Source organism: Pipra filicauda, unplaced genomic scaffold, assembly GCF_003945595.2.
Source record: "Pipra filicauda isolate LSUMZ 115617 unplaced genomic scaffold, ASM394559v2 scaffold191_size1418713_pilon, whole genome shotgun sequence".
Classification (NCBI taxonomy): Eukaryota; Metazoa; Chordata; class Aves; order Passeriformes; family Pipridae; genus Pipra; species Pipra filicauda.
Genome location: NW_024104300.1, coordinates 245,690 through 268,267, shown reverse-complemented (window position 1 = coordinate 268,267; position 22,578 = coordinate 245,690). Strand labels below are relative to the sequence as shown.

The following is a 22,578-nucleotide window of genomic DNA, read 5'->3' as shown; positions in this document are numbered from 1 at the left end:
AGTGATTTCCATCTCACCTTTAGCCTTCATCAAGTCTGTCTGTCTTAGTGTAGGTACTGCTTTAGGTACATCTTCAGTGGGTTTCTGCTGTTCCAAGTCAATGTGCTTGAACTCAGTTTGCTTCAAGGCTGGCAGTTGAATATTGACCTATAAAGTGAATGCACACAAGATAAGCATTGGTCTATGTAACTGCTCCTGGATTTGGAAAGGGAAATGGAACAGAGGTAAGAATTCAGTAGGGGAGAAAAAAATTCCCAACACACTTGGAAATATTTGCACTGAAATTTTTTATTGGTGATGGAAGTACCACACAATTTTGAATATGCAGTAATGTTTCTATGTAACAGCATGACACATTAGGAGAATTTTAACAGACCTTCTTTAACTGTGGGTAAGAATGAGCTCACTGCTGTCGATTATTCTCTGAGCGTCACAGAACTGTAACACCCCACATTTATCCACTGTTACCCTGCTACTGCCTCAGGGTCAGCAGAGCAAAAAAACAGATGGCATTAACTACTATTAGTAATCTGTTGGGCGGGAAAACTGTGTTTGGACATAATAAGACTTCAGTTACGTAAGGCTTGTATGGGAACTGGTCCGTAACTATGCTGAATGCAGGATTAAGAAAAGAAAACATAAATTAGCAACTAGACAATAGTACCTGTTTAATGTGATAGAGCTTACTTAAGAATGTATTAAGTTCTGGCAGTAGACTGCTCAGCATCTGACCCACTTAAAGATTAAGGCTAACATATACATGATCTTGAAGATCTTCCAATTTAGCAATTAAAATTCCATGTACTGCTTTTACTCACATTGGCATTGGCCTTCCTCACATGGCCATGGTCTCCCTGTATGTCAGTGGTGGCCTGTTTGCATACCTGAGGCCCCCTTCCATCTCCTCCCCATCCCCTAGATCTCGTGTTTGACAGTCCTGTGCTTGGTGGTGTCTTCATCAGTGGATCCCCTTATCTACAGCATAGGGAACAGGGAGCTCGAGGATGCCATTAAGAAAGTGAGTCCCATATATGTTTTCACAGCAATAAGATTACCACCTCGCTCCATAAATGACTCCCAGATTATCTGAATTAAGTATTTTGGTAGGGGGCCGAGGGAGGGGAGTTTCTTTGTTTGTATTAAATTTGTTTGTTTCAATATCATTATAATTATCATTATTGCTTTGGTTGTTGTCACTAATGGTTATTAAATTTTTTATTAATTATTAAATTTTTGCATTTGCTTCGCTACATTTGAGTCATGCACCATCCTTCTGTCACCTCCTACCCTGATGCTCTGTTGTGTGTCTAACACTGGCTCAGAAGGATCTCTGTAATAAAACAGGATCTCCCCAGTGCATCACTTTCAGCCTGAGCTCTTCCTCCAAAGAGGCCTGAGAAACTGCAGCACTGAAATTTCGTTTCCTCCATGTGTTCAGGACTGAAAAGCTCAGACCTCTTGAGAAATACAGGATTTAACTAACAATTCACCATTAGTTCCTGGTGAAAATGAAAGATGAACTGAGGGATGTACCCAGGGCTTTGGAAACACCCATCCTCTATGAAGGGAACCTGGAGCTGCCTGTAGAGAATGGTGATTGTCCAGCTACAGCACAGCACATTTCTAGGGTTGAATGGAGGTTGAAGAGATTTAAAAAGATGGGGTGGCCATGGTACTCCTAATGCAACCCCATACACAGTTGACCTTGCACCACTGGCTCATGTGGCATCCCTTGTAGCACCCAGGCTCTCCCCTTCACAGTCACTGCTCAAGCAGTCAGGACCCCACCTGCGCTGACATACAGAGTTATTCTTCCCCCTAATGTCATCTCAGAAAACACCAAATGAGGGTGCAAAGCCAAGGCCAGTGGGGAAAATAGCGTGTATCAAAAATAGCGTGGCCAGCAGGAGCAGGGAAGTGATCCTTCCCCTGTACTCTGCGTTGGTGAGGCCACACCTTGAGTATTGTGTTCAGTTCTGGGCCCCTCAGTTCAGGAAGGATATTGAGGTGCTGGAGCGGGTCCAGAGAAGAGCAACAAGGCTGGTGAAGGGACTGGAGCATAAGTCCTATGGGGAGAGGCTGCGGGAGCTGGGGTTGTTTAGCCTGGAGAAGAGGAGGCTCAGAGGTGACCTCATCACCGTCTATAACTACCTGAAGGGAAGTTCTAGCCAGGTGGGGGTTGGTCTCTTCTCTCAGGCACTCAGCAACAGGACAAGGGGGCACGGGCTTAAGCTCCACCAGGGGAAATTTAAGTTGGATATCAGGAGAAAATTCTTTACAGAGAGAGTAATCAGGCATTGGAATGGGCTGCCCAGAGAGGTGGTGGATTAACCATCCCTGGAGATTTTTAAACGCAGATTGGACGTGGCACTGAGTGCCATGATCTAGTAAATGGACTGGATTTGGACCAAGGGTTGGACTCGATGATCTCGGAGGTCTTTTCCAACCCAATCGATTCTATGATTCTATGATTCTATGAAAGAGCAGAGTGGAGCTGTTTGTAGAGGAATTTATGAGAATGATCAGAGAGAAAGACTTGAGAGGAAAAAGAAAGAAAAAGAAAAGTTAAGCTTAGATATGATGAGGCCTGCTTGAGGTTACCTGCCTGGCAGCTCTGCATCAGTAACTTCAGTGGGACAAAGAAGCCACAGTTGATTGCTCCAAACTGATATCTGCTTACTTCCATGGTCATGGGAATCTGATGCTCTCCCAACCATCATCAGCTCGTTGCTGCACTTCCATCATCACTTTCTACAACTCCCTGAAAGGAGGCTGCACCAAGGTGGGGGGCTGGCTTCTTCTCCCAGGCAACAAGTGACAGGACCACAGGAAATGGCCCCAAGTTGCACCAGAGGAAGTTCAGATTGGATATTAGGAAAAATTTCTTCACTAAAGGGCTGTCCTTGGAATCACACTATTTCCGATAGATCATAAAGATTTAACAAATGTTGAAGCAGAGCAAAACTTAATGAGCTGGGCTAATGTTAGTTGGAGACAGCAGAAAGGTGGAGAAATACTTAAGAATTGCAAAAAAAAAAAATTTCAAGAAATTATCCAAACAATACCTGGCTATATTTTTTTGAATCTTCTGAGAATTCTTTGTTTTCTTTGATTTGTGGTACATCCTTTTTTGTAAGTTCATCTATCCTTTCTTCACATTGTTCTTTTAATTCTTTCATCTGGTTGATGCACTGTGACCTGCAGAAAACATGAATAAGACAGTTAACTTTCATCCACACTCTTCTGAAACGTTCTTTTGTAAAATTATATATTTTTTAAACATGTTATTATTTCCTTAGTTCTATTATCTAGGCTTACATTTGAGAAGTCAGTAGGGAAAAGTGTTAACCTAAGTCCTAAGGACAAACTCATAGTGCAAGTGGTCCAAGTTCTATTGGGAGAAATTAATTTAAACAGCTTTTGTCTGACCAGCTCAACAAGCTACATGATTTTTGTGTGTGTGTGTGTGTGTCTTCCATGAACCACTCAATTTCAGTTAAGTTAAAGTAATTTTGATCCTTGAAGCATTTCTAGTATGATAACAGAAATTCATACTTTGATTTTAGCCAAGAAGAGGAAACAACGAAGTGCTAATTGAAATAAAAAACAGGTTGTTGATCTACTGTTAGCAAACTGGACACCCCTTCTCAATATTTCAGCAAAGTGCAGCACTGCAAGACATAAATTACAGAAATGGAGTTCATCAGTAGCTAATACAAGTTCCAAAAGGATATTCCCTAAAGATGCAAGCACAGTGTATCTTTTACATACTTTTAATATTTACACAGTGCCATTAAAATCTTAACCTTTGTGACAGCAGGGGTCTTCTGTTTGCATTTCTGCATCCTGCCCTTCCCTTACAGCTCCATAACTCCAAGGTAAGTCTTGGGCTGTTGCTGTAGTGTTTTTCCTAAAGCTCCCAGGGCAGTCTTTTCCCTTGCTGTGGTTGTGCTGGAGATTCTGTGCAAAGCCCAGGAGTGTTGCCTAGGTCAGTGTCTCAGGGGAAGTGCTGCAACTGGAGCAAGATCACCCTTTCTCCCCCGCTCTCTTCATAACTTGTAACTTTCCATTTATATCAGAGGAAGAAGAAGACCAAGACCTAGTGAGTAACAAAGCAGATAAGTATTACCCTGTAACACACAAACAGAAGGCTTATAAACTAGCCATCATATGACCCCAACTATGCTTTGATCCCCCTGTAAACAGGAACGAGCAGTAGTGTGATCAAGTGGATCCCACTGAGAAGTGCATCACATTAGAGGCAAATGTGGCAAAAAAGCACCATCATTGTCAGTACCCACTGCCCTGGAAAGCCTACCCGATCAAGAGTTTTGGCTGGGGACCACACTGTTTCTTTTCCCCACTGGTTGTAGCAGCAAAAGAGTTCGTTGCAGGGTTTAAACCTTTTTTCCTTTCTCTCTCTCCTTTGTTTTTTTCCATTCAAAAGTAACTATATGTCAGCTTAAGACCCTATAAACACATCTTTCTGCATCCAAAATCTCTCTCAACATCCTTTGTACAACACCACGGTCAACACACTGCAAGTTTCTCCTCCCTTTCACTTGGACAGAAGGGGGGGTAGATGTCTTCTGATTCTGGCTCTGACCAGTGTTATTGCAAGTGTTAATACCCCCAGTGTAGCAGCAGCTGGCTCAGACAGGCACATTCCAGTTTCTCAAGCTGCAAATAAGCTACTAACTAATCCAAAGGAATTCTCAGGGTATGTGCACTCATTTTTATTGCACTCTCACCCTTCTCCACCCCTGTTTTTCAAAAACAAAAGATCTGTTCTGTAGTTCACACCCAGAAAGGAAGAACAGTAGCAGATCGCTACACTATGAACCGACGAATTAATTACCCTTATTACCATCTCTTCTTCACTAGCCATTGTTCAAAAGTTTGATTTTACTAATGCTAGTACGAGGAAGAATCACCAAAATAAGCAGCGCTTCCCAAGCTGGTGAACATCAGAGACAATAAAACAACATAGGCTTGAGTTATGCACACGTTCATTAATTTCTAGGAAATTAAAGGACATCAGAATTACCTGTACCTCTTTGCAAGCTTAAGAAAGATGCACTATACAGACAACCTAAAGTTGGCGATAATGCAGCCTTCCACAAATGCTCTTTCATCCCACATTACAAATGAAAATGAAGTTCATTTAACATCTGTGACAAATACTCACTGTTTAAAATCTATTATCTGCAACAGAAATCACTTCTTTTAAAAGGGATTTCTGGAGATGTGAATACTCTACTCGTGCATACAAAAACAACTGCAGTACAGGGACAGCACTAGTTTCTGTCTCATCCGATCAACATGACATATTTCAAATGTGCAAAACCAATGCTCTTAAATTCAGTCTCTGTGGCATGTTTTCTCCCTCACAAGATTACATAGAGTAAATTTCTGGGCGAAAGAGATCACCTGCACACACAGAAAGGAGCCCAAGTAATACCCTCCCCAGCTGCTCCCAGGACTATCAAAGGAGACATCAGCCCATTCAAGACCCACCTCCATGAGCTCAAAGGAGCACAGAGGCACAAAGGTGGAGACAGCCTAAACTACAGACTCAGATCTGACAGCCTGACCAGACCATCCCCACAGCACATTTTGCACTAGTGGACAGCCACTCTCAGGGGAGAGGGACGCAGCTACTGGTGTTGTCTGTGCTCATACTTCATGTGTCTGTGTTAACCTGCGTAGCTGGCGTGTACAGATGTGCTCTGCATGCACGGGGACAGATATGCAGCCTCTCCCCTCCTGGTCTGCTGGATTTGCCAAACCCCAGCATGAGAAACAGAGTACCTTTGTTCTTCAGGAGCATATATCATTAGCTCCTTTCATCCCTGCCAAGAAAGATTGCTCATGCACTCACACTCTTGCACTTGTCAGGTCTGCAAATACCAAACTAATTAATCAGATTTTTTACACGTAGCAAAATTTCCAAAGAAGTAATTACATAAAAAACAAAGCTCTTGGGAATCAAAATGCATCTGAATATTGAAATGTATTTAAAAGATCAGTCCAGTGTTTCTTTCTGGGTGCCACAGGAGAGAAGGGTCAATGTGCCAGTCAGCCTTTGCTGAAGAAGCTCTACCATGAGCAGACAGCACTTGGCACAGTGTGCACCAAGGCTATCCCATGAAGTTGACTGCTGAGGAAAGTGCACTCCTTTGGCACGTAACATCAGTAAGTTCACATAGCTCCTGCTGACTTCTTTATGGAAAACACTAAGCTTGCTAAAAAAAAAAATGCTAAGATGAAATTTCAAGACTTGGGTACAAGAAAAAAACAATGACTTTTTTTTTCTAAGTTCATAGACTTTGTTCCTATGCATTCCACATGTACAACTGTTTTTACCACTGCCTTCTACAGAGTAGTATCTGAATGTTTAAAAAGAGTGATCCACAATGTGTACAGTTAAAAAAAGGCATTTGACTTCTTTCATCTTTTTATAACACTTTCAGTTATACAAATAATACTCTCTTCACTTTTGCACTGGGTAAACTGTACTTGATACATAAGGTGCAAAACCTTCATCCGTACAAATCCAGGTAAAAGAAAGAAGCACATAATCAGGTCTAATGCCCACTCCTGGCAAGGCAGATGAACAGAGAGGCAACATATCGGTATATTTCTAATGCTGACAGGAGGAAGGCAGACAGATTAAAACTAACGTTTGGAATCTAATAATTTTTATTTTTCTAGGCCCATAATTGCATTGGGAAAAGCTTGTTTCTAAGCATTTAAAGTGACAGCATTAAGTGAGCATTTAGGAAAGAAGAACATACGTAATGAAGTACAATCGAATATCCATTTCTACAGCTACCAGAACACAATGTAAAGTTATTTATTCTAGTAAACACAACAATGAAATATTAATGTTCCAACATCCTCCCTAAAGGCACACAACAAGTAACATCTTAAAAATACATTTATATATGTTTCTAACAGAACTGTGTGAATGCTGCACAGTACCCAAGCTATAAATTACTTCACGAAAATTTGAGTGCGAAGTTTATTTTCCTCACTTGTATAGTTACAATAAACATCTAGAAACAGAAAACAAACATTTAGGTATTATTCAGCAAAGCTAGTGAAGAAAGCATAACTCCTTGACTGAGATAACTGCCTTTATGGACTCCCATGGAGACACTGCAGGAAATGGTGCACCTGCCTCAGGACCAACTGGAGGCAGCTAGCTGAGTCCCTGTGCAGCTCCCACATGGCTGATTTATCACGTCTGTCTCTACACCTACCCTGACAAAAGAAACTCATCTTTACCATTGTAACATGCTTAGCTCTTCACCTTGAGCCAGCCCTGACCTTCCATTAAACGAAGAGGGATTCCCTTTAGTACACTACCACAAGCAGGGATGCTCTGCCAGTGATTTCCTCAACAGAGCTGAACACATTTCACCAATGAAAACATTTCACCAGATACGGGTAATAAATGAGTTTTCAGAAGTCAGACTCACTACAGTTGCTTTGTATCACTTCTCTGCACATGTTATCAATCCATTGCTTCATAGATGTACCTGTCATGTGGAGCATGACTGTACAGCACATACAGGTACCTAAGGATCCATTCATTCTTGCTGATCTCAGACTTAAAAGGAAGACACCAGCAAACAGATCCACTGACTAGCACCTGAGGTTCCATGAGTCCCAGGTCTGCCATTTAACTAAACAGCAAACAGATGGTGCTTAACAAGTGTGGTACGCAACAAGTGTAGAGAGGAAAAAGCACCTTAACAGACACATAGGCAATGTGGCTTAATGAAAAGTTGGTACAAACTGAAGTTTCCAACTTCCTTCTACTTTTCTGTTGGAAGTCTTAAATTACAACTCTGCTAATACAATCCATCTGGGTCATCATTATTAAATGAGTAATAACAAAAAAAAAAAAAAGTCACAACCAACTGGTAATCAGTAAGTATTGCAAAAGAAGTAATAATAATCCTTCATTCTAAGGTGGGGAAAAAAAAGGAAGAAAATAGGTACTTCAAGTTTAGCCTGCAGAATTCAAGTTCTTTGATTGCCATGTTCAGCTTTTAGTCATAATTCCTACAAAATCTGGCTAAACAATGGAAAAACATTGGCTAAACAAAATCTGGAAAAATACCTATCACTAAAACAGTTATATTCTTGATGGAAAATCGTTATGAGAACATGCAAACAGCAAATTCGATTGCTTTTTTTGTCTATACACCAGAGGAGAGATACAATAGAATGTGAAGGCAGGCAGAGGGAACAAGAATATTATTGAACAGAAAGAACCCAGGAGAAATTCAGAGAAATACCGGAAATGTGTATTTAGGGTAAGGATACTGGTAAGTACTTTTTTTTCAGTTATCCATGCTTTATAATTCAGTGGGATGTCTCAAGAAAAATGTGTGACTAGCTATGAACTGTAATGTAGAATACATGGTCTGATCAGTATGGTGCCAGAAATAACCCAAGGTCTCTGGCAGCTCAGTGAAGTACAGCTTCTCGTCAGGTACTCCCCTATCTGAATTCAAACTTCTTCAGAGTTTAGCCTCTTCATGTTTTAGTTTTCCCCCCAACTCTTAGGTGATTATACTCCTACCTTAGACCTCCTGCAATAGAAGGAACATCAAGAAGTGTGGGAGAAGCCTGTGGATACTGAGATTCCAAGATTGCAAGGTTTACACTCTTCTCACAACTGTGAGCAATTTTAGAAGATGTGTCAGATGTTACTTTCTCCTTAAAAACGTACATTTACCAACAGTACTATAGCTAACACAAGAATACTCTAGGTTATAATCAAGTCACCTACAACCTGGGAAGTCACCTTTTATAAAGCACATACTTACAGGTCATATGAGAACTTCCTCTGAAGGTTAGTCTGGTTCTTCTGAAACCAATAAACATCCAACTGCAGCTTTCCATATTCTGTCTGTAACTCTTTCAAGTGTTCTGATCAAAACAGGATTAAAATACATAGTAAAATACACCCAAATAAACATATACCTTCACATACAACAACAGAAATCTCAACAAATCAATAGTAAGCACACTAAATTAATTCATCTGTCATGCTAACTACATTTTGCATAAAAATGCATAGATGATTGTTGAATTTATTCAACAAGGATTCTCAGGGTTGGGCAAAAATAGCCTTTCAGCAAAATATACTAGCAAAAACAGTGTGACATATCTTTTTACCTACTTTTCTTCATCAGGAATATTCTGATTTGCAAACCCTGCTAGGTTTCAGCCCAGAAAATCTTTAGGTCTATGAAATCACAATCAGAACACAGCAAGAAACAGTACTCATGTTTATCGGCATCTAAAGACAAGCTTACAATGCTTCCCAAAATAATACGCAATTTACAGCTACGTTCCTGTATAAGAAACAGAAACAACGGAGGCACCTATAATTTAGAGTTTTCTTCCTGATAGAAAGCTCTGCATGAGGGCACCAGGAGGCGGTACACAACATATTTACTTGTTTATAGGACTTAGAATTCATTTCCCAGACCTCCTGAGGAATACATTGCTAGTAACAAATCTGAAGCACCAACATGAATAGAAATGAATTAGACTGAGTTTTCTTATTTAATATAGGCATTTGTGAATTCCTCCAGAGCTAAAATGCATGAGCCAACATCTAGGGAAAAATGCAAGAATATGCTGCAAAATTAAATACATTAATCTAGGTTTATTCTGTATTATTTTATATAGTAAGAGTAAGAAGTACTACATGGACAAATCCTTCTACCGTTGAGGTAGATTATTCTCACACTGGAACTATGGTTCTCACTTAACTGGAACTATGCAGAAGTATCTAAGTCATCACAGCTCCTGCACCATCCCCATGACTTGAAGAAAGGCAGCATTCTCAGATGACCCCAGAAAGATGCAAGGCTTAAAAACAGAGGGCCTAAAAAACAGCATGAGAGAGATGCACAGGGGTATTACAACATACCTCGTAGATTCTGAATCAGTCGATCATTTACTGTAATGTTTCTCAGCAGTATTGCCTGAAAGAAGCAAAACAAAAAACAGTGTTTTAACTGCAAAGGACTTGTATTACCATCAATATTATAAACAACACCTACCAAAGCACTTGTAACGATCTGTTTTTTGTGAAGTGCTGTGTTACAGTCAAACAAAAACTTTTAGCTGTTTTACAGATCTATCGCAAACAGCAAACATTCATTTTAACCCAGATTCCCCACTAAAGGGGGCATGGGAAACGTACTACTGCACAGATGCAAAGAGGAAGGATTTAAAAGTTAAAGATACTAAAATTGCTTGCTGCTTTATTGTACTTTAATCTCCTTGTACTTTAATTGACTGCAGTCACAGTCAAATTTACTGTATTTATCTCTTGAAGAAGAATACAGCATAGTACAGCTCACTATCAATTACCCTCTCACTCAGGAATCAATACACCTGCATTCAGGCATGCAAAGATGAGCTATGAAAGCATTAATGATTGAGCATAAAGGAACTTCACAAAAGCAATGTGAAGCCCTTGCATTGTATCCCTTTTCTAACTATCATCTCCACTGCTTTTGTGCTGGTCTTCTTCCATTCCCTCATTTTGCTCTCTCTCTCTCATTCTGAAGAGGTAGTCAACATAGGAATGTGTTTTGTCCATTCTTTCATTAACCTTCGTCTACCATTTCATATACACACATGCCCCACACCTGAAAACTGACAGAACCAAATCAAGACTAAATGAAATTAACTGCTGTGAGCAAGATACCAGGGTAACTCAAATTCATATTTAACATTTAGCAAGTGTGGTGTAGAAGAGTTCTTAAGACTACAAAAAGAAAGAAACCCACCTATTCTTCAGAAACAATCCAGTCCAGTCTTAGGAGAATATTTCTTAGGATTCAGTGCCTATTTCCTCATTATTCTTGTCCTGGGAAACCTCAGTGTTCAAGGGTCCCAGATCAGGATATACCAAGTCTCCAGTTTCCCAAAGTTTCTGCTCTAGTAGTGATGTGTACATATGTCCACACCACCCAACTGCGAAGAAACAGCAGCATCCATTCTGTCTGTCCAAGTCACCCTGAAACACTGACAACATCATCAGTGCCTTTTTTCACACAGACTACAGTAATAAGAGTTGATTAGCTGAAGTGCAGCGTTCAATCAGAGTGGACAGGCTAGCATCCAGCAGAAGAGCAGATTTGTCTTTGGTTGACCCTTTAAAGAGTCCCACTTCAAAGAGGCAGTCATCTACCTGTTACCGAAGTATTTCTACACCATTCTGTATGTAAAGCTGGTATGTGAAAACCACTGTGAAAACTCAAGAGCAAAGGTCTTGCTCATTTGTTAAAAAGGAAAATGAAAACCAAGTAACACTAATAACAGCGTATATGTTTAATATATCTCCCTCTCCTTTCCTATAGGTAAACAAAAAATGAATTTGCTTTCAATGGTTTATTGGAGAAAGGAAGCTAATATTTCAATGGAATTCCAAGTTTTGTTAATGCATGAACCATGTAGCCAGGTTGTTCCACTATTATCATCTTCAGGGTTGTGGCAGTTTGAGCCACGTTAGAAATCAAAAAAAAATCCAATTTTCAGGCTTCCCCCCACTCTTTACCACAATGTATCCTAACATCGGAGAGAAACTTTCAGGCCAGAGGCTTCTGTAGGGGAAGGGGGAAATATATACATTTATTTACACAAATACCATACAAACTAAAGGCAACTATATATATATATATATATATATATATATATATATTACTATCAGTCAGTCCTTTCAAGCCCCTCCTTTAACTTTAGTCCAGGAGCAGCCTTTAAGGCTGATGTGTAACAGTCTGCTGTGGGAGTGTTCTGGGCTCCTGAACACTCCCCCCTCACCAAGTTCCAGCAGTTGTTTGTTGCAGTCTCTCCTCACGAGGTCTAAGAAGATAGCTTTGAGTCCTTGCTCTTCTGCTGCTGGTGATTTCTCCCCCTCGGTGTCTCACCTTGGTTCGTAGGCTGCTGTAGTGTAGCTTAGCTTATCAAGCATCCACATCCTAGAATCTTCATTCCTCCACATCAGTTCTCAGCTGCCCCCAGTCAGCTTCGACAGGCAACTCCCGAGCTCTTGGCCCATCTCCAATCTCACCTGGGACTCTTCTCCCAAGCACCGAGCTGATTTATCAGCCTGTCCACTTGGCTCTGCTCAAGTACTGAGCCTCAAAATCCACCCCCCACCAGCCTAAATGCAGTGGGGGGAAAAGCCCCCTAGCCTTGGCCACAGGCAGCTCGGTTCAGTTATGCACTGTCCAAGCGTCCCACAGCTGCAGGGGGGGAAAGAAGGCCTGGCCTCCTCCCTCTTACCTCAGGTGCTGGGAATCTCTTCCTTCACAGCACACACTCCAAATGCTGACTCTAACTCTAGCCAAAGGCTGAGTTGGGGGGTCACAGGGCTCTCCTCTCCCCCCTGGAGGGGAAGAGAGGGAGCCCAGCCACCCCCTGGCCTTGTCCACCTACACGCAGCAGACACCAACAGCAAAACAACCAAGACAGAACTGCCAACAGCTTCCGGTGCTGTGATATGTGATTTTGAGCAGAAGCGAACAACATGAGCGGTGACTGGCTCTCCAGGGAACACTGTCCTGGCACCCAATCACCTCTGAGCCCCCACAGCTCTCAGGGGGGCCAATTTCAAACTATGACAGGGTATACAGCATTGGCCATTACTAGAAACTGTCAACGGACCAGAAAAATCAGTAGGATGTAGCAATTTTATGTTACTACAGTTTGTTGTGCTTTGGTTTTTTTGGTTTGTTGGGTTTGGGGTTTTTTTTTGGTTGGTTGGGGTTTTATTGGAGTGGAGCTTTGTTGGTTGTGGAGTTTTTTTCTTAAAATGAAACTCCCAAATACCAGGAGTGCTTATGTGACAGCAAAACAGACAAGTGTGAAATATTTTGCACGTCTGGACAATAATAACTGTGATTAGCTGAAGTGAGTAGAATTATTTGCCATGTATTTGCTCTTTGAATCACAACAGGGGAAAAAAGTGCGTCTTGGTCTTTCTGGATTGCATATAAAACTTTCTTTTGGCAATGCCACACCTATCTCCCTGAATGTGCAGGCAAGAGTCCAAGAAAAAGTAATAAAAATCTGGTTAGCTGTTTAACTTGAGCAGGAAATACTGTTTAATAATTTATAGGACCATATTGCAACTGCCAGCTTCCAATCTGACTGTCGCTCCAGTGTTAAGTAATCTTCACATCAAGGCTGTGAATTAAGCAAACATTGTTTTCTTTGGGGTTTTTATGCAGGTCAAGAAAGAAAACTGCTGGCAAGCACTGATCAGACATATGGCAATACTCAGTTCTAGAAAGCAACTCACATTTTAAACTTCATTTAGCCCACAAAACAATAGCTATCATCCCCAGAAAATTCAGCTTTTGGAAAATAACTGTATCACCACATCAAAATCTCATGTTCTGTGACAGAGTGACTCTGAAACATAGAACCAGCTTCTTATATTTGCAAATATGTCTTGCACAAAAGTCCCTCTGACTGCCACAGAGATAAAAATCAGTCTCCTGACTGAAGACAATGTTGTGGACAGCAAGTCTTCAGAAACCAAAAAATCAAAAGTCACACTTCCACCAGCAGTGAGGGAAAAATCTTGCTCCAGCTGTATGGCAAATTTTTTAATGACAACTGACAGAGATTTTGTCATTATTATTCACCGTAGAACATGTCTACATTAGTCACATTCCACTTAAGAAACACAAAGATAAAGTTACTGTTTAAAAAAACCCAAAAAAATAATGCAGAAATACACATGAGGGAGATTATTTCAAAACCTATGTTTTTGAGCACATGCTCTGGACTATGTACATGCATTTGATCCAACTAACACCTTACACAGTATTCTCCATAGATATATGCCTTGGAGAAATTACTACAATTACTCCTTCAGCATTTGCTACAATCATAAATCAAGCTAATCCAAGTACACCAAACTGACATGTGCTTTCTAACACTGACTGCAGGTGCTGTATATAGAAGCATGAGATATTGCAACAGGATAAAGAATTAAAACAGCAAAGAACATGATGAGCGTAAACACTGATTTTAAAACTAACACCTACGAAAAAAAGGGCTTTGAATTTACAAATATAGCACAAAGGAGACAAAGATGAGCCACAGGATCAGTAACTCACCTGCTAAGAACGAAACCAACTGGGAATAAAGCAAGATGGGAGGCTAAGATTTATACATGCAGAAACAGACATCTATATCTAATCAGGCAGAAGCAGGGCATAATTAACTCGAAGTGATTTAAGTCCTTACTGCAAAGAAAAAGAGTAGACCCATCTCGCATGTTCCCACTGCTCCCCAACACCATGCTGGTATTAGCACGAAAATAATGTTGGTAACACACTGATGTTTTAGTTGTTGCCAAGTAGTGCTTACCCTGAGTCAATGAGTTGCCAGTTTCCCATGCTCTGCCAGTGAGCAGGTGCATAAGAAGCCAGGAGGGAGCATAGCCAGGACAGCTGGCCAAAGTGATACTCCACACCATAGAATGTCATATCCAGTATATAAACTGAGGGGGTTGGTCAGGAGGCATTGATCACTGCTGGGGGATGGGATGGGCATTTGTCAGCTGGTGCTGAGCAACTGTATTGTGCATCTCTTGTTTCTCTTGGGTTTTATTCCTCTCTCTCTCCTTTTCATTACTGTCATTATTTCATTTTGATTCAGTTACTAAACTGTTCTTATCTCAAGCCATATGTTTTCTTCAAAAATCTAGGGAGAGGTGTGGGGACTGAGTAAGTGACTGCACAGTATTTAGTTGCCAGCTGGGGTTAAACCATGACAATGAGCCACAACAAGGCTTTTTCATTCTAGGCCAAGATATTAATGGCTAACTACATATTAGTATGTGGGAAAAAAAGTTCATAAATAAGATTCCTAAGAAATATTTCTCCTTTAGGTTGGCCTGGGTGCTACACACTCCTGTATACTTTAGTAGAGGCACATCAATTGAAGCAAGACTTAAAACAAATTTCAAGCCCAAAATGGAGGAGACATTGTTCATGTAAATCTATATTTCACTGAACTGAATTCCATTCACAAATTGTAGACTTTTTCTCATCCTCAATAAACATAAAATAAAACCCCACCAAACCAACAAAAAAAATTCCAAACAAGCAAAAAAAACCAACCAACCAAAGAAATGAACAACCCACCCAGCCAACAAAACCCAAACCCAAAAAACCAGCTCTGTTCTTAAAGAGTGATCATGGCAAAGGTCAGAGACTCAAACTTGTTTCACATCCTATGCTACAAGCAATTTAGACTCTCCTTTTTTGTCACGAAAGACATGTGCACCATGACACGGTGTAGTTCAGCCTTCAAAACTGCAGAAACCACCAAAATTACAAGATTAACAATTTCTTACACTCTCAGCAGAAGAGAGGGGAAGTTAACACATATTAAAAAGAAATTACTTTTACGGGTGCAGTGCACTAGCAAACAGATTGGAGAAAAGAAGCCCTGTAGAGCTACAGGAATTTCAAGATATTGTTATACTTAACTAAAACCCAAATAGTAGACAGCGTAAGGAAAACAAAAACCTATGATACGAGATTCTTAATATAAAACTTGTACAGATACATCTAAGGTACCTTCTGCGTTTCTTTTTGTCCATTCATTTTGCTATGAAGAGGTAGAAACATTCCATCAGTTAACTCTTAAACTACACATACTCTAAATTCCCACTCTCAGGGTGCCTACAGTTGCAGCAAGTCTCGGATGATGATTTTGCTTCTCCCCACCATGGGGAAGATACATTTTGAACAGAGGTGGTCTTCTAGGCTTCTGCTGTACCAGTTATGAGTAATCAGACTGATTTCTTTTGCTAATTTAGCAAGATCATGTTACGGAAAGTATGGAATGTTCCTCAAAGCCTTTCCAAAACTAGAATATGCAAGATTGTTTGGTTTGAAAACAAACACCACAAAACAAAATACACATAGGCACCTTTTCCTTTTCACAGAAGGCTTTCTTCTCACTCCCTGCTGATTTACTGTAATTCCTTTTCAGTGGAGTTGACTCCTTGCATACCAATAGGTATTTTGTCTCAGAAGACTGTGCTGGGAATTGAAATTTTCCCAGAGGGAGGGGACCAGAGAGAAGCTGTGGCCTGTGTTAAAAAACACTGAGCAACAAGACAGTGACGTGCTTCACAGAGAACATACATACCTTTGTCAGAGACTGAAACAGTTAATGATTTATGCATTCTAAGAGACTTCTGCAGGCTTTTGACTTTCTGATGGGCAACTGGGCCCATCCCCCCCCTCCTCCAGTGCAGAAGATGTCAAGCCCCGAAAAGGCAGGAAGAGCCGAGTTTACCACGCCCTCCACATGAACTCCGCGCCAAAAAGGGAGACACCAACCTATGAAAACAACTCCCCACCCTGGGGGAGGTGCAAAGGATATGGATTTTGACTGGTGACTTTGGGGGTTTGGCGGGGTTTTTGCTTTTCCTTCTCCCCCCACCACCTGCGGATCAAGACATCGCTGGATCCAGTGGGCGGTAATTATCTCATCTTCTTTTTTTTCTTGCTCTCCCTTACTCTTACCCTGTCTTTCTCTCCCCTATGCATTTTTCTCCTCCCCAGAAAGGTTATGACAGCACCCAAAATGTTAACATACCTATTGATACAAAATTGTTAAAATAAATCTTGTCAATATATGTTTTCAAACACCGATTATTTAGTGTCGTTTCACTTTAATCCACCCCAAAGGAATTATTGATAAAACCTGGGTTACCCCCTCCCCCCCTTTTTCCTGGGGCGGGTCGTAACAACCTTGGCCCCTCTCCTCAGTAAAACAAGATATGGGCTGGGGAAGAATTTTGTAAATTCAAAGAAAATTATCAACTGCAAAAGCATGTTCTTTCAGTTAAAGGTAAGAGATATTACATATATTGTTGTCCTGATACGCTCTTCAAAGAGACAGCTGTGGCTGTGTACATCCCAATAGCTACAAGTCCCAAATAACAACCACAGAGAATGTTCTTCTTTAGCAAATTGCTTACAGATTGTAAACAACCCCTTTTGCACTCCTGATTCCTTATCTGTTGTTATCAAGTGTTCAGGTAAGATTTCTTGATCTCTTCATTCTATTTCTGTAGAGCTTTCCAAAAGCCATTTCCTAAATCTACACTATTCCTTAAAATTTCAAGCAGGCTTTTTAAAAACAAACTGACAGTAGCGTTTTATACATACTCAGACCTAAGAGAATAATTACAACCGCAGTTTTCCAGAATTACATTGCTTCAGTGAAAGGTGAGCCCACAGGGTATTTCCAGCTCAGATTACCTCCTACTTTTTATGCCCTCATCCTTTAAGTAGCCAGAGACAGTTCTACTTCAAAAGAAGGCAGATTTAACTCAAAGTGATTACTGCACTGCCACCAACAATGACTTTAACAGGGCAAGTATGTTATTGGTGTATCAGTTTGGTATGAAACTAAATCAGTGGCATAATTATTCTGTATTTTATCAGCAGAGTAATAAGACACAGTGAGCAGAGACGAACTGCAATTAAGATGGGTCTCAAATATTACTTTAAAGTTACTTTTGCTAAGAAGACCAGATTGTGAAAGTCTCCTTGCACACAAATTTCTTCTATAACCAGAAAAACCACCATTTCTCCCTGAAAACTTGGAGGGTTTGAGAGAGACCATTCATTCCTACACATCTGCTGAAAGCATTTTCATTTTTCTTTATGAACAACAACAAGAACTAAGCAAATCTCATTTATGACTCAAAGACCTCTCCAGTTAGTTATACAGTTTGTATCACTTGTAAAACAAGTTGAGAAACTCAGGATTTGGATTTGCATTCATTCTTCCTGAATAGGTAAATACTTGCTGCTAATCTTTACGGAGTAAATAAAGCTCAGTTCAAGGAGCAAGCTTCCCATAACCAGAAAGATTGAATTCATCACTCGCCTCCCAGGAACCCCAGATTCCACTGGAATCCATGGAGCCGAAAACCAGGGATTTCAAACACACTTATACATAGATACAGATACACACAAACAAAAAAGCACTCAGAAACCATCTTTCCTTATATTCCACATCTGTCTGTGGAATAACCTCTGAACCTAGACAGCTTCTTCAGATAAAGGCCATTAGTGAGGACAACTAAACTTTCCCTCTCTTCCATGCCACCATATCAGAGGAATTCCTAAATTACAATGGATAAATCGATGAGAACTTGGCTGATGGCAACTTTGACACATACACAGGTTCCCAGTAACACAACCCTCTCTACTGTTAAATTAAGAGTTGGAAAACAAACAGCACCTGTGCAGGATATTTGCTCATGTGCTACAACAAAAGCAAATTTTGAATTTGACACATGATGGTGCACAGGCACATACACACTCGTCCTACCACTTCAGGCTCCTCAGACATGCACTTCTCCAGGCACAAAACACAGAAAACAGGAAATTAGTCCAATGCACCACTTTCATGTTATGCTTCCTAAAGCATCAGCTCCTGGGGTTTCAAAGAAAGCTTCAAAGACTGTTCCGTTACTGAACAACCGTATTTTACAGGGATGGAGGGAAAAGCACTGAAGAAGGATGGGCTACTAGATTGGCCCCAAAATCCACCTTTCCCAGCATCCCATCTCTAACACTGGAATGCCAAATTAATTCCATGGCAGCCATAAAGCACAGTATTTTCCAAGCAGCAGCTGAGGAATGCTTCAAAACAGAATAAACACCTTGGTATTGGGTGGTGGGGCAGGTGCTTGTCCCAGGTTATCCAGTTGTTTTTAACCTACACAGACCCACTGCAACTGCATATTATGGATGTCACACAACTGCAGCTTCAACATCTACTGCACGAAGAGCACTACCTTCTGCCCAGTCTGAACTACAACTTGATGACGGCCTTTGAAGGCCATCAGTGGATGGAGAACAACCCTGCCATGTCTCTCCTAGCCACAAACATTTTCTGCTCCATTTTGAATCCTGGAGATGACTGTGATGACTCCTCCACTGATTCCTGTCCAGCCTGTAACCTACACTGTGGATTCCTGTAGAAAAACTACTGCACAGCTTTGGTTATCCTCCTTGTTCTCCTCTGTGTGCCTTTCCCACCACTCCAAAACTCCACTGGTAACCTTCCCACAGTACAAAAACTAACCCAGTGTATTTCTAAGCTGCTTTGTAACTTTTGCCTTATCATTCACCCCTGAGATAGCCCTGTGTTACTGCATGGCTGCTTAGTATCTCTACAAACTATGCACATATTGACTTTTGCAATTTCAGGTGTGAATGCTTTCATTTGTCTTCCTCATCCTTGTCACCGATTCACTCAGAAAAAACTCCAAGAGACTTCAGAAGAAAGACTTTCTTTGCCAGAAGCTGCTTTGACTCTTCCCCGGGCTACCACATTCTCCCCCACGTCCAACAGCAGTTCTGGTTTTGTAAAATACTTTTCACCACTTTTCCTGGCATAGATGACAGATGAGCTCCTGTCAATCTCTCAACATCACCCATCTGGCTAGTCTGTGCTGTAAACTCCATGGTCAGCACTTACACTTCCAGTGTCTTTTAATAACTTTGGCTATATCTGCTTATGAAAAGGAAGCATAATACTCTGTTACATTTGCCCTTTTCTTACCTTTGAATCTTTTGGGTTGGGGTTTTTTTTCCCCACTCATGCATGTGTTTTCACTCCTTGCAAGACAAAAGTAGAACGCAAAACAATGCCACAACACTCAGCAGCAACACCCAATACTAGAAGGCAGAAGCAACAAGAAGATTACCCACTCAAATGCTGTCTGACTATCCTGGGATATTGTTTTAATATACACATACATGAAAAAATAAATAGACAAACTATACCTCATCTTTTTTTAAGTATATGCAAAGACTGAACCCAAAGAGAAGAGAGACATTATCAAAGAAACGTATTTGTCTCAAAAGAAGTAAAAAGAATTGGTTTAGTATTTCTTTTAAGACTTTGGGTAAAAATTATTTCAAAATAAAGACATATACCACTGATGTGCATACTCCACCTTCCATTTTTACTCAACTTCTGTTCCTCTAAATCCTTCAAAGATTATTCTGGTGATATTTTGCTCAGTCACCACAAGTTTGGAACAGCAAACCATCCTCTCATGGTGAACCCACTACCTGAAGAACACCTACTACTATCATGTGTTGTGTCTGTTCAGCCTGCTGGAAGTAATAGTCCTGGAAAGCTGATCTATAAACTTCAGTCAAGAGACTCTACAGGAGAAGCAACTGAACACTTTCAACTAAATATTTCTACTAACAGGAAGAAAAGTGATTTCAGTGACTAACAACCACATTACCGCGTTAAAAATGGTATCAGCAACAGGAGGAAAATACACAACAAAACAGTTTGCAGGATACTACACAGCAGCAGTTGTACACACTGCTATTTAACTAGCTAAGTTCACATTCTTCACAAAGGACTTCCATCTCTCTGGCAACACTGTACAGTCAGGAGCTCTGCCATGAAAGTCTAACCTTCTCATGTCTTCCCAGCACTACTGAGTTTTGGAGGCAAAAGGCCAAGGTCCCACAAAATTTGTAACGCGTTTAGAAATGAACATCAACCATTTATGCTTACAAACATATTTGGAAATACAAATGTATATCTTGGTGCATTTTCCTCTTTTCTTTAATTATTAAAACATTAGTACACAGGAAAGAAAGCCAGAAGCCAACCCAAGATTGGTAACCACAATTTACAAAGGGGGTAGGGGTTTTAGTCAGAAGTGCCATTACTTGCAGCTTCTAGTATTTCATATATTACACAGCAAATGCTATAACATGCATTCAATGTCCATTTTCTAAATATCATAAAATGACAGATAAATGTTTTGGCATACCAACACTGACCGTATGCCCATCAGTTGGAACATGTGAGAAACATTTTCTGTTGCAGAGATTGTCTTGGTAATTCACAGTCTCACAGAAAACTGGCTAGAAGAAACCCTACCTTCTCTTCCTGACGGGCTCTGTCGGCATTTTCCATCTGAAAGCTGTGCAAGGACTGGATTTTGTAAATCTGCTGTCGCTGCTTCTCTAGCTCCCCTTGGAATTCATTCTTTTTGAGCTCCACAGCACCCCTCTCCGCTGCCGCCTTCCGGACTTTGCCTTCCAGATCCATGACTCGACCCTGAGGAAAAGCACATTAGCCAAAGCCAACAGAAATGCTTCCCCCTTGCCAGACTCTCCTCCAATACATTCAAGGAATAGCAAATTTCACAGCTCTAACAACATTCATGTAATTGAAGTACTACATCAGCCAGGGATACTTTCCATACACACAGACACACATCTCCCCAGTTTCACATAAATTAACAGTATAGCATATTTTGTCGAGACTGTCAAAATTTCAGTTAAAGATAAAAATGGAAAGCTGCCTCCGTACTTGAGCTTAAAAAAAAAAAAAAAAAAAGATTACAGTCCACAATCCTTCTGATATACAAGGCCAAACAATTATTTTAATTCAACCCTCACAATTCTGACATCTCTGCACTTCCCAGTGTTGATACTAAACCAACTCAAAGTGAAAACTCATCTCTCAAATCAATCTGTTTTCCTGGAAGACCTATGAAAGAGCAGAGAGATGACAACACTGCCCAATTTTCACATGAACAACTGACATATGGCTATTACACAAAATACACATACGAGAAAAACTCAATTTAGAAACAGAAAATCATCATTCTTCATGACTGCTCAAAGAACAGAGACAATCAGAAGAAAATTCAACACTACCACATATTTCACATACAAACGCAGAGACATAAGATGAGGAATCAAGCCTGATGTTAACAAAGCTCCTTTTTTTTTCCTCCCCTTCTATTTTTTTAAGCACCAATTTAGTTTTGCAGGACAGTTTCTAAACATTTTGGGTTAAAATTGTTTTTCTGCAACAATGAGGAGTATAAAGACGTGCAGGAGGGCGAGGACATCAATAGAATGTACCCAGACAAAAAGGCTTGACGATTCCAGGTGGACTAAAAATTAGATAGTATAGAAACTGTGCATGTTCCAAGACTTCAAAAAAATCTTCTTACACCACAGTAATGCTCCATATTGTGGCCCACCTACTCTGCTTCTCTGCCACAGAAAGCAAGAGAAGGGAGAGGAGGTACAGAAAAACAATAAGAAAAAAGACTTGCAGTTTAGTTGGAAGAGCAAAGAAAAGCACTTTTTCTATTTCAGTCATAATAGCTGCAAAGTCTTGCCAACAAGCAAATGGATCGACAGAGTGGTTTAGAAGGTCCATCCGTGCCCTCAGCTATGCTTTTATTCCATTTGGAGTGCGTGACCATGCCGAAATGATTTTCAGGCTAAGTTTGGAGAAATGTACAGGATAGTACAGTACATCAGTAACATCAAAAAGGACCTTATGTCTCTAGGTTATTGAGACCAAGATTAAACAAGGATGGTGGCATATTTTTATCAGTCTCAGCTGCCTCACAGCTGTGCAGCAAAGCTTCAGTGGTATTGACACAGTCACTACCTGCTGGTAGCCACCATCCTGAGGCCAATGACTAAA

At 40.6% G+C, this 22,578-nt stretch overlaps 1 protein-coding gene across 4 annotated transcripts in view; it reads right to left on the bottom strand.

The window, feature by feature from the left end:
- GOLM1 (golgi membrane protein 1) overlaps positions 1 to 22,578 on the bottom strand; it is a 41,199-nt gene that overhangs the window by 5,491 nt on the left and 13,130 nt on the right. For all 4 annotated transcript variants that reach the window (XM_027731851.2, XM_039380268.1, XM_039380269.1 and 1 more), the window contains 5 exons: positions 21,007 to 21,186; positions 9,959 to 10,013; positions 8,844 to 8,946; positions 3,066 to 3,198; positions 18 to 147 (listed from right to left, as the gene is read on the bottom strand). In XM_027731851.2, the coding sequence (XP_027587652.1) occupies positions 18 to 147; positions 3,066 to 3,198; positions 8,844 to 8,946; positions 9,959 to 10,013; positions 21,007 to 21,186 (601 nt within the window). The remainder of the gene's footprint in view (positions 1 to 17; positions 148 to 3,065; positions 3,199 to 8,843; positions 8,947 to 9,958; positions 10,014 to 21,006; positions 21,187 to 22,578) is intronic.